Here is a 16,317-nt window from a genome sequence, read left to right as displayed (position 1 = left end):
GCTTTCCAGCTCTTTTGCCAGTATTTATGGACAATTTATACCTACATATATTAAACCTTCTTCCAACTTCTCAGGGTAAATGCCTACTTTATTACTCACTAAGTGTCTATATCTTTCTTCTCACTTATTTTGTAGGTTATCGAAATTATTACCAGTGAGTGATCCATTTAGAAATGTATTTCCTTATTTCATCCAGGAATTGTAGTTGTTGTTTTGCATATGGCTTAGAGTAGCTAACTTGCTGTAAATAGTCATTTTCTTTACCATAAACACCAATTACTCTTACAATATGAGCAGAACTGCAATTAGGAAAAGTTTCTAGTGAACAAATAACAATTAATGTAACTTATTCAGCAAACTATTAATGTAATTTATCAGCTACTAAATAAGTGAGTCCTGCCTACAGTATGAGATCATCACAATTTCAATTATAATTATTCGTTTCCAGTCAAATCTTAGATTCACCTTGACATGATTGTGTCCAGACATGGTACACCACTGTCTCCATAGTATATGGGAAGAATGAGCTACTCCATTGAAGTACATTTTCTTACTGAGTGGTTTTTGCATTTTAAAATAATCAAAACTTGCTTTATTTACGTGTGTAGATTGCTTTCCAAAGACATTGTGTTTTGTACTTCTTAGCCTCAATCATAGGATAGTAGAGTCATCAACTGACTCTTCCTTCATTACTCTCTTTATCACAAAGGGTAGCATGTCCAAATGGAAGGATTTGAACTTCTGGGCTCTTGGTAGATATCTTGGCATTCTTTCTGTATGATCTTAGGCAAGTTCTTTGTCAGTGATTTCAGACCGGCTGTGCTGGCTCATGAGAGCCTATAGTTGAATTGGGGGCAATTTTATAAGAATAAATTATATAAACTTGTGAGTATAAAAATTATACAAACTACTAAGTATACAATTTATTTTACAAACATTTACACTCAAGATTTTTACTTCCTAATTACTTCACCATTAGCCATCTTCTCCAGTTTGTATAGATTTCTTGTCCCTGGAGAAGGACAAAGAAACAGCATGTACCAGCTGGTACACTGATGCCCATCTTTCTCCACTCCTGCCTTTGGTTACATCACAATTGGTTGCCAGAAACTAACCAAAGTGGGAGTATTTACACTACAGACAATGGAAAGTATTATAAACCTTCATCTCATTCAATGTGGATTAAGCTGAAGTATCTGTGGTTCTTCTATGGTGAGCAGCACAAACTTTGAAGAAGACATGCTCAACCAGTCTTTGAAAATTGTTAACAGATTCAGTAAAACAGAATCTCCTGGTCCTGGGGGACAAGTGAAGCTCTGGAATATCTTTGTTACTTTCCTTTCGTGTTATCTCTCTCAATTTAAGCAAAAATTTTAATCAACAGTCATGTGAACACTACATCCATTTTTTAGATCTCAACAATTGGTTGGCAACCAACATGACAGTTTGGCAGAAATTAAGAGCATTCTAAGAAAATCAGTTAGCTATATGGAATTTACAATGAGGGCTATTGTGTATTTTATTATCCCTTATAAACTGTGCCTTATCCACCTATCAGTAAAATTGATAACACATATACACATACACAGACACATATGTTCACACACATATGTTAATACAACCACTTCTTACTTTAAGCCTCTTTATGACATCTGTTCCTCAAAAATAGTTTAACAAAGTTTGAAAACACCATATTTTCATGTTTCTACTTGCTTAGTTCTAAAAGAGATAACTGAATTATTTTCCTCTCATGCCCTTGAATCTCCCTATAATGACAATCATGAAGATGTGTAAAATATTTGCCTCCATAATCACCTGGCTCTACAGCAAAATACTTAATGTTCATTATTTCTTTCCATAGAAATTTGAATATCCTATTTTGATATTGGTAGTAACTTTTTCTTTTGTCAGAGCTTCTTCTCTCAGCAACCTCTTGTTCACTCTTGGTCTTCTTCCACAAATTCTTATCCCTCTCCTGTCCTTGTCTTTGGCTAGAGACCACCCCTAATCCTTTCAGAGTGTGCACAACTAAGTCATATATGCCCAGTGAAGACCTGAAAGACCTTTGTATGCTTTCTGTATATTTGTCTGTCTATAAATTTATTTCTTAAATGGCAATTATGAAATTATTTGGAGCTTGTAAATTGGAAGAGTAGGTGATACTCTGCTGGGTTTAAAGAACAGAACATAGAGCTTCAAGATTCAGTCAAAACCCCTTGTGATCTTTGCTTAATCCATTTCCTGCCTCTAAGTAGCAATTGGCCTGAATTTACCGTCCCCAAGGATGATGCTGTGGTTTGATATTATGTGTATGTGTTCAGAAAATATGGATTCTTTTATACATTCATTGTTTGGGGAGGCTGTATCAGGGCTTGAAAACAGGGCTTTGCAGCCATGTTGTCATGTGATCAGAACTCCCATTTCTAGCTTCGTATGTATGTGTGTGTGTGTGTGTGTGTGTGTGTGTGTGTGTGTGTGTGTGTGTGTGTATGTATATATTTTGTTGGTTTTGGGGCTTGAACCAAAACCATGGGCACTGTCCCTGAGCTCTTCAGTTCAAAGCTATTGCTCTTCTACTTGAGCCACAGCACCACTTCTAGTTTTTTATTGGTTCTTTGGAGATAAGAGTCTCAGGGACTTATGTGCCAGGGCTGGCTTTGAAACGTGATCCTCAGAATTCAGCCTCTTAAGTAGCTAGGATTATAGATGTGAGCCACCAGCGCCCAGCTTCCCACTTCTTATTTTTGTTTTAGTTATTTTTTCAGTAGTCTTATATTTTGGGTCTAGGCCTGGCTTCATTCCTACATCATACTTTATATGACTTCTGTGTAGTTGAGATTATAGCCATGTGCCATGATCACATCTGTTGTGCATACTCTTAAATACAAAAACTCTGAGCAAAATCAAAATGCTCCTCATATTAATTTCCAAAGTTGATAGGCTTTATATTTTAGACCAGTTTTAAGTTTACAGAAACTGTGAGCAGAAAGAATTCTCTTCCAGTTCTGGCTCATGATAGGATAAATGTCCTGGTTTCTGTAAAGTCCAAGGTTTTACACTGGCTATTTTGTGATTGCCTGTTATCTACATTCCCCAAGGCCATGCATGGGACACAGGATAGAACATTCTCAAACCTCCTGTACTAGGCAGAAGGCTTGAAATGAGCATTTGTTGAATTAACAGAGGATGAACAACTACATTTCAGATACAAGTATCATCGACAGTGGAAATAAAGGCCTCACCAACATTCATAGAGGGGATCACAATAGGCTCTAATGTCAAACAACAGGAGAGTAGGGTGCAAGTGTTGAGGACCAGAGCAAAAGTCCTAAGACTTTCCATGTATAAGCCCAAGACATGATAATCATGACCAGAATAAAGTTTTCCAAGAAGGAAATGTTAGACCAGGCATCCATAAATTGGTGACTGCCTCTGTTTACCAGCTGAGAGACTTTCAGTTAATGAACCGTGAAAGCCTGCTATGAAGAAGCATTCTGCAATAATTTTTCATTTGCCACTAGTCAGCTTCAGGGATCAAGGACACCTAAACATACAACCCGCTCATGCATGTTACTTTAAAGGCATATTTTAAAGTTATAAATATGGTACATTGAGTTAATGAGGTATGTTGTTTTGGTGACAAATATTTACATTCCACATATGCCTGTTGATGTCAAGAGTGTAAGTGTTTCATTTTCTTCCCTCTCTCAGGAGGCTGGGCTGCAGATGGAAGAGGCCCTTGTGTCTGGGACACATTCACCCATCAGGGAGGAGATAGAGTTTTCCAGAACCAGACTGGTGATGTCGCTTGTGGCAGCTACACTCTGTGGGAGGAAGATTTGAAATGTATCAAACAGCTTGGATTGACTCATTACCGCTTTTCTCTTTCCTGGTCACGTCTGTTACCTGATGGGACAACAGGTTTCATCAACCAGAAAGGCAAGTGTTTCTTAAAAATAGAAGGTTGCAGCTTTAATTCAAGGTTATTGCTGCAGTCTGGCATAATTAATCCAGCACGCTATTCTACAGAGTGGCTTGGAAATTGCAAGTTTTTAGAGTGATTACAGGATCAAATGTTCAAAATGGAATTGCATTAGCTTGCAATAATATTTTGCATTTTCTTGTCTCTTGAGCTCTTTCTTCCCAGGAAAAAGAGGGAGAGATGAGTCCAAGGGAGGTTGGAAAAAGGTTTTATTTATATAAGTTGTTATCTGACTGTTGAACAGAAATATCAAAAAGTTATACTCAACTATTTTCAGTTTTGTCACTCTATAAAGAGTTGAGGGGGGTAATCTTTGAAAAACTTGAGAGGTTTCTGAACACTCGAACTGAGCTGAATTAGTGGAGCTAATTAAATGGTGAAGATCAGAACCTAGATGCCTGGGGTTCATTTACTTGAGATGAAGCACCGGCAGCATCACTTACTAGGTGTATGAGTGTCTCTTGAGCATCTCTTCCTTTCCAGGAGTAGGAAGGAATGTTGTAAGAGTTCATGCTCCAGAAAGTTATTGGAAGAGTACATGATACACCCTTTGTAAAGGGCTCAACACAGTGCCCGATGTAGCAAAAACATTCAACACGTGTACTGCTACACTGCTATCTTTTATTTGAAAGGACTATTCACTGCCTTATTGAGTGTCTTTTATTTCTTCGGCATTTTAACATACATTTTCTTTACTCCTCGTAATCAATAGAGCTTATACTGATAGTTTACAAAGGGTTTGTCCAAGTCCACATATCTGGAAAATGGTAATTTGGAATTTAAACCCAAGGACTGCATATCCCCCTTTATATTATGGGGTGGGAAAACTAAGACCTGAGGGCCAAATCTGGCCTGGCACCTGTTTTTGTAAATAAAGTTTTATTGGAACATAGCCATGCCCACTCACTATACATCATCTATGGTAGTTTTCCTATTATAATGGCAGATATGAGTAGTGGGGGCATAGACCATATGGCCTGAAGAGCCTAAAATATTCACTATATGGTCCTTTGCAAGAAAATCTGCCAAGCTCTGTTCTACAACATATGGCTTCTTAATAATGATCCTGCATTATTACTTTGTCTTAGAAAACAATTTACCTACTTATAAGGCCAGGACTAGATGAAGCATGTGTGATGTCTTGAGTATAAAATTTAAGGTGAGTCTCTTAAATGAAGAGACTTGCATAATGTGAGACTTAGAATACCTTCTAGCCTCATCAGACTTTGCACACTCCACATACATCCTGGGCTTCTTTGTGATTCCTTATGATTGATTGTTCTCATTTCATAGGGACATTGTTACATCCCATACAGACAGTTTCTTGGTGAGTTTGTACACTTGTGATGCTAATTTCATGAAACAAGGTAATCTCATTTTGATACGAAGGTACAGCAATCTTGGCATCTTTTCATTCTTTTTAACTTCCTACTTTTTGGTTGCTCAGTGTGGTCCAGCTCCTTATGTCTATACCTTCTCCCTTGTCCACTGTCTTCTCCACTCCTTTCCTGGCTTAGGCATTGATCATTCTCAATTAGGGCTTTCTGATGCACTTGATAGTTGTTCCCCCTCCTCTCCAATTCTTTCATATAATACCACTACAGCAATTTTCCTAAAGCTTGGCTTAAGTCATTTGAGTTTGTGTCATCTTTTGCTAAATCAAACTGATATAAAAAAATTTTAGTGACAGCAAGCCAGAATATACCGCCTACCATCCTTCCTATATCATTGGTATTCTATTGGCCTTGATCTTAACTCACCTCTAAAGCTTTGCAGTCTGCAATTTCCCCTTGTGTATAACCTATGTAATTCCTCCATGCAATCTCCCAAGCCCATAACCCATCACTTATTAAACATACTATGAAATGATCAACTTCTATGGGAATTTGATGATGTTCTTCATTCTTCAAATGGAATTTCCTTAATTACCAACTACACTTTCCAATGACCTAGCCATCTGGTGAGGGCTAACATAGAGCCTTCTTCTTTAATGTCTTCCTCTATTGAAAAGTACGTTTGTTTCTATCTATCCTCATAGCATCTATCTTCATTCTTGCTGATTTTATGTCCTCTGTAAGGTCATGAGCGCCTTGAGTTTGATTTCATTTCGACAAAGTGCACAGAGGACTGTGCTAGGCACTCAGAACAGAGGTGTAAGAGAATCCTTTGGGTTACATATAACCTACTGGGCAGACAATTCTCCCTTTCTCACCTCCGGTAACCTAGTGTAGTTCTTTCTAAGGAGGAACAGATTTAGTAAAGGTTTTTTTTAAATATTACTAGGCCAGTATTAATCATGAAATAATTCTAAGGGCAGTATTGATGACAGTTTTTGAGAATATACATATGCAGGTCATCATGAAAAATTTATCTGAAATTCTAAGATCCTATATGTTCTAAGGAATTTTTTTACAACAAAATAGGAGTATTAGCTAACCTGAATTGCTGTGCAAATAAAAAAAAGAAAAGCATGATGTTGTGTTATTCTATTTGGTGAAACTATTTATGTATTTTTCTGCATAAAAAGAAAAGGAATGTGGATCCAGACACATTGTAGGTATTACTATAGGACCTATGCTCCAAGTTTCCTTTCTAGAACTCCATATTCAGAAAATTTTTGCCCTATGACTTTTAGATAGAAGGTGGTGACCCTACATTAAATATCAACATATAAGCCTTTTAGTGTCAACTCAGCATATACGAACAGTTCATAGGGACACGATACATGGTCAAAACCAAGGAGAGGGAGGTGGCAGAATCTCCTGAATAGCATGCCAAGTCACTCATGCCAAGCTCACATGGAGGTCACCTGCCAAGAGTACTGTTCTGTGTTTGCCTCCCCCTCTGTAAAGCCACAGCTGATTAATATTATACAGTTTTCCCAGAACAAGAGGGCAATGGAAGTGCGTCCAGAAGGCGGAATTTCAATAAGCAGTTGTTCATTCTTGTGCAGTGATCTGTTGAAACAATTGGAACTGTTTTCACTCAGAAAGGCCATCACATTTTTTTTTCCATTTAAACATTTTCTCAAAGAGCATGCAAAGAAGTAGGAGATCCTTATTACTGTCCTTTCCAAGGAATTGCTTTCTGTGTTTTTGACTCCTGTTTTAAAGCTTGATTGGAACTTGGTAAAAGTACATCTCCAAACTGGAAGGATATTTTACAAAGTGAAATTGTTATGTAGCTTTTCTATTTCAAATGTCAAAATTTCAGGGCTTAACAAGAAAAGATTGAGCTTTCAACTGAACTCACCTATTTCTGTATTCTCAACTGTCCAAATGCATTTTCATATCTGCCACAAATGTAAGTTTCAGGCGATTAGTAGGGGATTTGCCTCTTGGAAAGAAAAAAATAGAAATATTTATGCAGAATGTCTTGTTCACTTTAAGACTTAAAATATAAAACACTTAGAAGGAATGGTATGAATAACTTAACTGTATAAACATCCAACTTGTACTATATTATATGTTCAGCATTATGGTAGGTAGGCTGAATAATTCTCCCCTCCTTAAACTCTGGTCTTGAATCTTAGAAAGTATGACAATAACAACTTACCACTAAAAGTAAACTTACAGTGAAGGATACGAGGATGAGATAATCTTGTGTTGCCTGTCTAATCTCATTGGTCTTTATAAGATGGTGGACCAGAGTCACACAGAGGAGATGTAAGGATTGAAGGAGAGTGGAGAGATGGGGATTAAGATGGCGAAGAAAGTTATAAAAGAAGGCACGTAGGAAGCTTCTACCTTCTGAAGAAGCCAAGGAAGTATACTCTAGTTGACATTCTCTAGGAAGAGGTGACCTTGACCTCATCTTGATTTTAATGCATTGTGACTTGAACTTCTGACCTTCAGAGTAGTTGCATAATAAATTTGTGTTTATTTGGAAGTAAAGAGGTCAGGTCTGGCTGGCACCACATTGGTCACATGGTGGATGGCAGGGTCTGGCACCTTGTCTTCATGCTGGGGAAGGTAATGCCACTGCCTCTGGGGCTAGAGACATGCTTGAATCCCTGAAGACATGGGTAAGCCTTGGCTGATTGGTTGTTCAACCTGGGATTGGGAACTTCCTGTGAACCTGCCCCCATACCTGCCCAAGGAGCCATTACTCCATGCCACATGTCTCTGTCTTTGCATCCTGTATCCCGTCTCCTGCTATTCTCTATTCACCGTAGCATCCTAATTCAGCACTAATGGAGAGCTCAATTTGGTAGTTTCTGTTCTTCCTTCTCTGGCCTGTTTCCTAATTGTGTTAAGGGTATTTCCTGGCTGCTGGTCTTTGAGACAGAAGTCCACCCTGTAGTCACTGGACTTTTAATAACGACTCTGAGACTTGACCTCTCAAAATGTGTCTTCTCTGTATTTTTACCTTACAACAATTTCTTTCTCTAAGTTAATGTTAATTTATAGTAGCAGCAGTGAATAACTAATACAGTGACAATAAAAGGTAGAAAAATGAAAAGAATTGGTGATATGAATCTTGAGAGACATAGACCAGAGATACTGGTTAGGCTCATGAGCATTACTGTCTTCATAATTTGTTAGAAATAATTTAAAAAAGTTAAAATGGGAGCATTATTTCCCCCAAGTGTTAATCATATCCTATTCTTAGAGAATATTCCTTTTTATTTTTTTTCTGGGCACACTGGGAATTGAATCCTGGGCTTTCTATTTGTTTAGGTAAGTATTCTACTACTTGAGTTATACCTCTAGCTCAATCACCCATTTATTTGTTTTATATACTCCTGCTCCACTCCCAGATATAAGTAACAGGACAAAGAAAAGAGAAATGTACAGAGAATTAAAGCAGAGGATACAATATCTATGATGGAAGCAATCTACAGAGGTTTTAATTCTTTAACATAATCTTGTCCTAAAAGCACTTGAAAAAAAATGGTCAATGTGACCTCTTCAAGCTTTAAGATCTATAGATTGGTAACAAATGCTCACTTAAAAATACATGTTTGGGGGCAAGGAGTGTAACCTAGTGGTAGAGTGCTTGCCTAGCATGCACAAGGACCTGGGTTTGATTCCTTGGTACCACATACACAGAAAAAAAAGTTTTAAAAAAAGATTTAAAAATACATGTTTGTTCAGAGAAGTTGTTAGGGTTAGAGTACCAGTCCGATAGGTTATCTCATATTGTTACAGTATCTCACTTTGTTATCTGATATATTGGATATATTTGTATTTGATTATTCGAAATTGGATAGGGAAGGGGGGAAAACAAGATGAGGGGCAGGGGTGGGGGGGAGGGAAATGGGGACCAAGACATGAGAAAGGGTATCAATGTATGTGAATTAATGCACCTTATATCTGGCAAATATCATGTAAACCCTTCTATTAATTACAATAAAAATATATGAAAAAAAAGCTAAAGAGCCTATGACCAATTGTTCTCACTTCAGGGTCACAGCAGTCATGAGGCAGCACTATAAACAATCCCCTTTCATAGGCAAGTAAACTTAGGTATAGACAGGCTAAGAGACTTATCCATGATCCTTTCAGGTAACTGAGAGTGGAGATCTGCTCTTTGATGCCCTGTTTCACTTCCTCATGGAAAAGTTTCATTATAATATCAAATAACCTATACATACCTAGAGCCAAGTTCTCCATTCTGGGATATTAAATATTGATTATGTGATGCTCTATTATTTAAATTTTATTTATCTTCATTTCACCTCATGATTATTATGTTGCTTGCATTATATTTCTGGATATCATTAATGACTACTCCAAGAAAGAATATAAAACAGGATCTGATATGGTGATTAGGTCTCAGGAGGTGAATGTTAAGGTTAGTGAAATAGAGTCACATATTTCTTGTTCAGGAAAATTAGTGTACATAATTAGTGGTATGCTGTAGTGGGAGAAGCTCAGCCCTTCCAGGGAGAGACTCGGATTTTACATGGGTGTTTCCATTTAATGACACTAAGACTCTCTGGTAACAATTTTCTCAAATGTTTATTAGGAATAAAGATGTCCATTTCTTGAGCTGAGTGTTAGAATTAAACAAAAAGCATGATTGCCATTCAATAACAAAAATCAGTATTATTTCTATATTCAAAGTCGATGGGAAAGAGTTGGCTAAGGAAACCTTCACATATACCAATAAAAATGCTATCCCATCACACAAGGTTTTGATATTACATTTGCAAATGAGAAAAATGTAGGAGACCAGAGATGACTTTGTGGTATGTTCTTTCATTTAAACAGAAAGATCCTTACAGGGATCTTTCCAAGACTGAAAAAGCAAAGAGCCCCCAAGACTCCATTTCTTTATGAAGAGTGAATTGGAGAGTTTGTTTTGTTGGTTCATTCAGGTTTTGACAGAATCCAGAATTTAATGGTTGAAGGACTGAGCTTGTCATTTCTCACTGGTTTTTAGCTAAGGACCATTTGTGGTTTTTTCAGGATCATCTGCATTACTTAGCTTGTGGCCACCTTTCTTCATCTTTAAAGTCAGCAACAGTGAATTGAGTCTCTCTGAAGTTGCCCTCTACCACTCCTTCTCTCTGCTGTTATATCCTTCTGATCCATTTTTCTGTTAAACTTTTCCATTTCTCCAGACACATGAGGCTATATTGAGTCTACCTGAAAATCTCAGAGTAAGGTTCCTGTCTCGAGAGCCTTTCTTTAACTGCATCTACAGTTTTTTTTTGCCATATATGATAAAATGTTTACCCCTTCCACAGATTAGGTCATAGACATGACCAACCATGTTTGAATTAGCATTCAAATGTGTCTCTCAAACCTGTTTTAGTGTGCAAAATATTTGAGCTGCTGTTTAAAACAGACAGGCAGAGCATCACATGTGATATTTTTTGTGTAGTGTGGCTTCTGTTTACAATACTTACACATATCTAGTCTTCCTCCATTTCTGACAACTGACATGCTGTCCTTAAACTAAACTTTCAGTTCCTAGAAGAAGCTCCTTAAAAGATAATAAATATGTAAACAACATTTAGGAAATATATGAAAATAAAACAGTGACCTGCATAGGAAACCCAGACAGCTAAACTACTACGTCTATAGCAAGTCAGTCCAGAATGGTCAGGACATAGCCAGCAAGTCACAGTATCTCTAGGATATTTTTATTCCCCTTCTATGAACAGTCTTGCTTTCAACTTAAGACCGAGGAGAGAAAGCCAAATATGATCCCTAAACTAATTAAAGAACATAGCCTGCTTCCAGCTAACCATCCTCCACCTTCCCTGTGCCAGAAGCCTGAGTCAGGGATGACTGAGCCTTTCTTTTCTAAACTAATAAACCTTTTCCTTTTCCTGACTGCCTTCAAGATTTTGCCAAAGGTTAGTGATGGAGGCTGAATATCAAGTTAAATCACCTCTTTTTCTCATTTGAGTAGTTTTTATTTTTACCTCTTCTTTTGTATATTTATTTCTTGCTTTGCTCTTCCTGGATCACTCTTTCCTCTGTGCCTTATGTGAGTAATTTATACACATCTTTTAATCAGCATCAGCCTAGATGGTACTAATGCCAATAACAATAATTATTGTGAAAATGATAGCTAATTTGTACTGAGTCCTTACCATATGTTAGGGACAATTCTACCCACGCTCAACTTACTAACTCGTTAAACTCTTGCAACAGTTAAAAGTGGATATCTCTTATTATATACATTTTAAAGACTGGAAAAAAAGAGAATTTAGAGAGATCCAGTAACTTGGCTTGGTTGTTGAGCTAGCATGTAATGGCATAGAAACCACAGTTCAGTCTTGAAAGAAGATATGAATGCCAGTTCCCACTATACTTTTAAACATCAAGCTGGAAGCAGTACTAACCTCAGCTTCTCTGCAGTGTCATAAAGCTGTGGCTAGACCAATCTTCTTGACCTTGATATCTGAAGCAGAGCATCTTCAACTTAATACCATTCTTCTGAACTTCACAATTGTCCTAATGGCATTTTTTTCATGTGTAATCCTGGAAGAAACAGCTGAGATGTGTGTTGTGTTGTGTGTGTGTTTCCATGGATTTTGTCAGAGTTTAAGAGTAAACCACAACCAGATGCAGTGTCCCAAGACACTCAGAACCTTCTGGAACATTTTCCCCTGAGATGAGGGTCTTAACCAGGGCATACCTTTCAACTCTTGAGCCTAAGTAATTGTCCTCTAATCTTAACATCCAAAATAACCAGAACTATATACAAGTGCTATCTTGGCTTTGATGATTAGATGTTTCATGCTCATTGGGTTTCCTTTTAAAGACTTTAAAGGCTAATGGGTTGAGGACAAATATTAACAATTATCTGACTTACTTTCTTCATTTGCATTCACTAATATTGAGATTTATTCATTTAATAAATCATTGTTACATATCAAGTTTTAATAGTGTTTCAGGCCTTGGAAATTCAGAAATGAACTAGGGAGTCAAGGCTCTGTCTCTTGTGGAGCTTGTATTTGCACAGGGATAAGCCATAAAAATGAGTATATAGAGAACTAAATAAAAATAGCTTCAGCAAGTGTGAGCATAGCACATGATGAAAGCAACTTATTCAAGTATCTCTTTTCAGAACAGTCTTCCTATTACATCATCTGACTTAACTCTTCCTTCCTGGACTTCCTCATGCTCTCTCCTAACCTTCTATTTATTATATTGGAGAACTGGTCAACTTTAATTTGAATGAGTATCATCCTGATCCTTTCACTTTTAAAATGTATTACCAAACATACCAGGAATAATTTTTCATTTTCTTTCCCCCCTTAGGAATTGACTATTACAACAAGATCATTGATGATTTGTTGACAAGTGGGGTGACACCCATCGTGGCCCTTTACCACTTCGATCTGCCTCAGGCTTTAGAAGACCAAGGAGGTTGGTTGTCAGAGGCAATCATTGAAGCCTTTGACAAATATGCTCAATTTTGTTTCCGTACCTTTGGAGATCGAGTAAAGAAGTGGATCACCATAAATGAGCCCAATATTCTCGCACTGCTGGCATATGATATGGGAATCTTTGCTCCTGGAGTACCTCACATTGGGACTGGTGGTTACCAGGCAGCTCACAATCTGATTAAGGCTCATGCCAGATCCTGGCACAGCTATGATTCTTTATTCCGAAAAGAACAAAAAGGTATGGTTTCCCTATCATTATTTTGTTGCTGGCTAGAACCAGCAGATCCCAATGCAGTGCCTGACCAAGAAGCTGTTAAACGAGCAATCAGTTTCCAGTTGGATTTCTTTGCTAAACCCATATTCATTGATGGTGATTACCCCCAAATTGTCAAGTCCCAGATTGCTTCCATGAGTAAAAAGCAAGGCTATCCATCATCCAGACTTCCCGAATTCACAGAAGAAGAGAAGAAAATGATCAAAGGCACTGCTGATTTCTTTGCTCTGCATTATTATACATCTCGCTTAGTCGAGTATCACGAGAACAAGAAAGGAGAACTGGGCTTTCTGCAGGATGTGGAGATTAAGTTTTTCCCCAGTCCCACATGGCAGGGAGTGGGCTGGATCTACGTGGTGCCGTGGGGGATATGTAAGCTTCTGAAATATATTAAGGTAAATGAACGATCTGTCTGTGTTCATGTATACCTGAAGATGTGAAGGTGGTAAGACAGGCATATATTACATGGGTACATAAACACTTGAATATGGATCTGAACAGGGAAGGTTTTAGATAACAGCATGTCCATTTGTTTTCTTAGAAAGAGTAGAATAGTGGTTGAGTTGATGAGGATTAAATATCTGACTTTTAAAATAGGGGTCACATTCAGAATCTGTTGTTCAGATCTTTTGTGGCTATAGTTGTAGCATGGACATACTTTCCAAGCTGGTGTTACAGTTGTGATTATAAAAGGCATTTTAAGAAAGAGGATAGGTGGGACCTTTTTAGGCCCTCACCATGCTGGATAATATCCAGGTAGCTGAAATTAAAATTTCAAGTTAATGCCTTTCGGGGGGACAGAGAATGTAGCTGCCTGCAGCACCAAGGGGTTAAGGAGCAGCGACAATGAGCAGATGCTGATGAGAAGAAAGATATTTCTGTCTTCTCATTATAATAAGAGTCATTTTACTGTCTTCATGGACATTTGCACAGTTTTGCTTTCCCATTGTTAGTCATAAAAGGTCAGTGTGTGGAAAATTAAGTTAATAGGGTCAGTGCAATTTGATGAAAACTAGTTTGGGGGTTGTAGCTTCAAGAAGATAGAGGGTATTGCACCTGATTTTATGAGCTCTTTTTTTAAAATGTCTGTTTGGAATAAAACTTCTGCTCTCTTGTTCTAGGATACATATAATAACCCTGTAATTTACATCACGGAAAATGGGTTTCCTCAGTGTGACCCCCCATCTTTTGATGACACTCAGCGCTGGGAATATTTCAGACAGACATTGCAGGAACTGCTCAAAGGTACTGTTTGAAATGATGAAAGATCAATTGTGCAAACTTAATATAATTTCCCCATGTGCTTATTTGCATTCAGCAAAGACCAATGATTTTAAAAGCTGAAATTCATGTAAATTAGTGTAAAGCCATATAATTAGAAGAGGGGTGGGGGAAGTATTTTGGAAAGGAAAAGGTGAGAATTCCAGTGTAAGTCCCCACCTTCTGAAATTGAATCAAGTAAAAGGTGACTCTCTTCAGCATTTTGTGACTCCTGGGTGAAGGTTAAAAGAATAGAAGGGATAGTGTGTATTGGGACAAAACATTAGTTACTATGAAAAGATTAGCACTGATCAACTATAGCATGCTTATTTGCATATTTTAATATCCTCACTACCAAGAAGTGAATTAATAGGACTTTTAAATGACTCTAGTTTAGCATTTGTGTAATGAACTTCCAGAGATATGAATCTTCCCATCAGTGGATGTTGCATTTAAGCTGCATCTTAGCAGCCCAGTTAGAAGGAGGGCTGCTTCTTGTTTTTGAGATAGGGTTTAGGATGTAGTGGAAACTGGCCCCTGATAAGGCTCAAGGTTGTATTATACTCATGATTATCTAGCCTCAACCTCCTGAGTGCTGGAATTCCAGGTATATACCACCACATCCTGCTAAAAACAACCTTTGACATTAAAAAATATGACTTTGCTTCAAGACAATATTGCAGCTAACCTTTTGTTATTGTCATGTTTAAAAATTTTATTGCAGAATAATGTGTAGAGGGGTTACAGTTACATTTGTCAGATAGTGGGTGCATTACTTCTCACACATTGATACCCTTCTTATGTTTTTGACCCCATTTCCCTTCCCCCATCCCCTCCCAATCATTTTATTTCCCCCTTATCCTATTTCCCCCTTACCTTCCCTTTTCCAAATAAACAAATAAATGTAAATACAATATACCAGGTAACAAAGTCAGATACAGTAACTACATGAGATTAACACCATAAGGGGAAAAAAAGGGAAAAGAAAGAACAATACATTAAGAATAACAATCACAAAGATAAAACTTTTGTTTCCATATCCTAGAGTTCATTTCATTTAGTCTCATCCTGTATGACCATATATATATATATATATATATATACACACATAGCTTTTGAGCTATTGATCCTCTGCTAGGAGAGTCCTAAATGTATACTAATTATTACAAATGAGGGAAACCATGGGTATGGCTTACTTCACTTAATAGGACTTTTTCCAAGTCTTTCCATTTCCTTATGAATGGGGCCAGATCGTTCTTTCTGATGGCAGCATAGAATTCCATTGTGTGTAAGTACTACATCTTGATCCATTAATCTACTGAGGGGCATCTGGATTGATTCCATATTTTAGCTATGGTAAATAATGCTATAGTGAATATCGTTGTGCTACTAAGTTTAGTATGGCCTTGTTTTTGGACATTTGGGTATCTGCCAAATAGCGGAATTGCTGGATCATAGAAGAGCTCTATGTTTAGTCTTTTGAGGAACCTCAACTGCTTTCCATAGTGGTTTAACAAGTTTGCACTCCCACCAACAGTGTAGTGGTGATCCTTCCTGGCCACATCCCCACCAATATCTGTTGTTATTAGATTAGTTGATAATGGCCATTCTAACTGGAGTGAGGTGGAATCACAGAGTTGTTTGGATTTGTATTTATTTTATTGCCAGAGATGTTAAGCATTTCTTCATATGTCTATAGACCATTCTTACTTCTTCTTTAGAAAATTCTCTTTAATTCTTTGGCCCATCTTTCAATGGGATTATTGTTTCTTTGAAGATTAGTTTTGGAATGATTCAATTTTTTAGCTGTTGATCTATTCCAGATATGAGGCCTTTGTCTGTTGTATGGCTTATGAAGATATTCTCCCACTCAGTGGGCTTTCCATTTAGCTTACTAGCTATGTCCTTTGCCATACAGGAGCTCTGCAGTTTAATGCAGTCCCATTTGTC

The 16,317-nt window shown here is 37.5% G+C and overlaps 1 protein-coding gene across 2 annotated transcripts in view; it reads left to right on the top strand.

The window, feature by feature from the left end:
* LOC150055930 (cytosolic beta-glucosidase) overlaps positions 1-16,317 on the top strand; it is a 114,447-nt gene that overhangs the window by 31,670 nt on the left and 66,460 nt on the right. For both annotated transcript variants that reach the window (XM_090344095.1, XM_090344096.1), the window contains exons 2-4: positions 3,712-3,939; positions 12,706-13,502; positions 14,229-14,352. In XM_090344095.1, the coding sequence (XP_090200221.1) occupies positions 3,712-3,939; positions 12,706-13,502; positions 14,229-14,352 (1,149 nt within the window). The remainder of the gene's footprint in view (positions 1-3,711; positions 3,940-12,705; positions 13,503-14,228; positions 14,353-16,317) is intronic.

Source organism: Megascapheus bottae, chromosome 13 (genome assembly GCF_031878675.1).
Source record: "Megascapheus bottae isolate mThoBot1 chromosome 13, mThoBot2.hap1, whole genome shotgun sequence".
Taxonomy (NCBI): Eukaryota; Metazoa; Chordata; class Mammalia; order Rodentia; family Geomyidae; genus Megascapheus; species Megascapheus bottae.
This window is presented reverse-complemented; position numbering and strand designations above follow the sequence as displayed.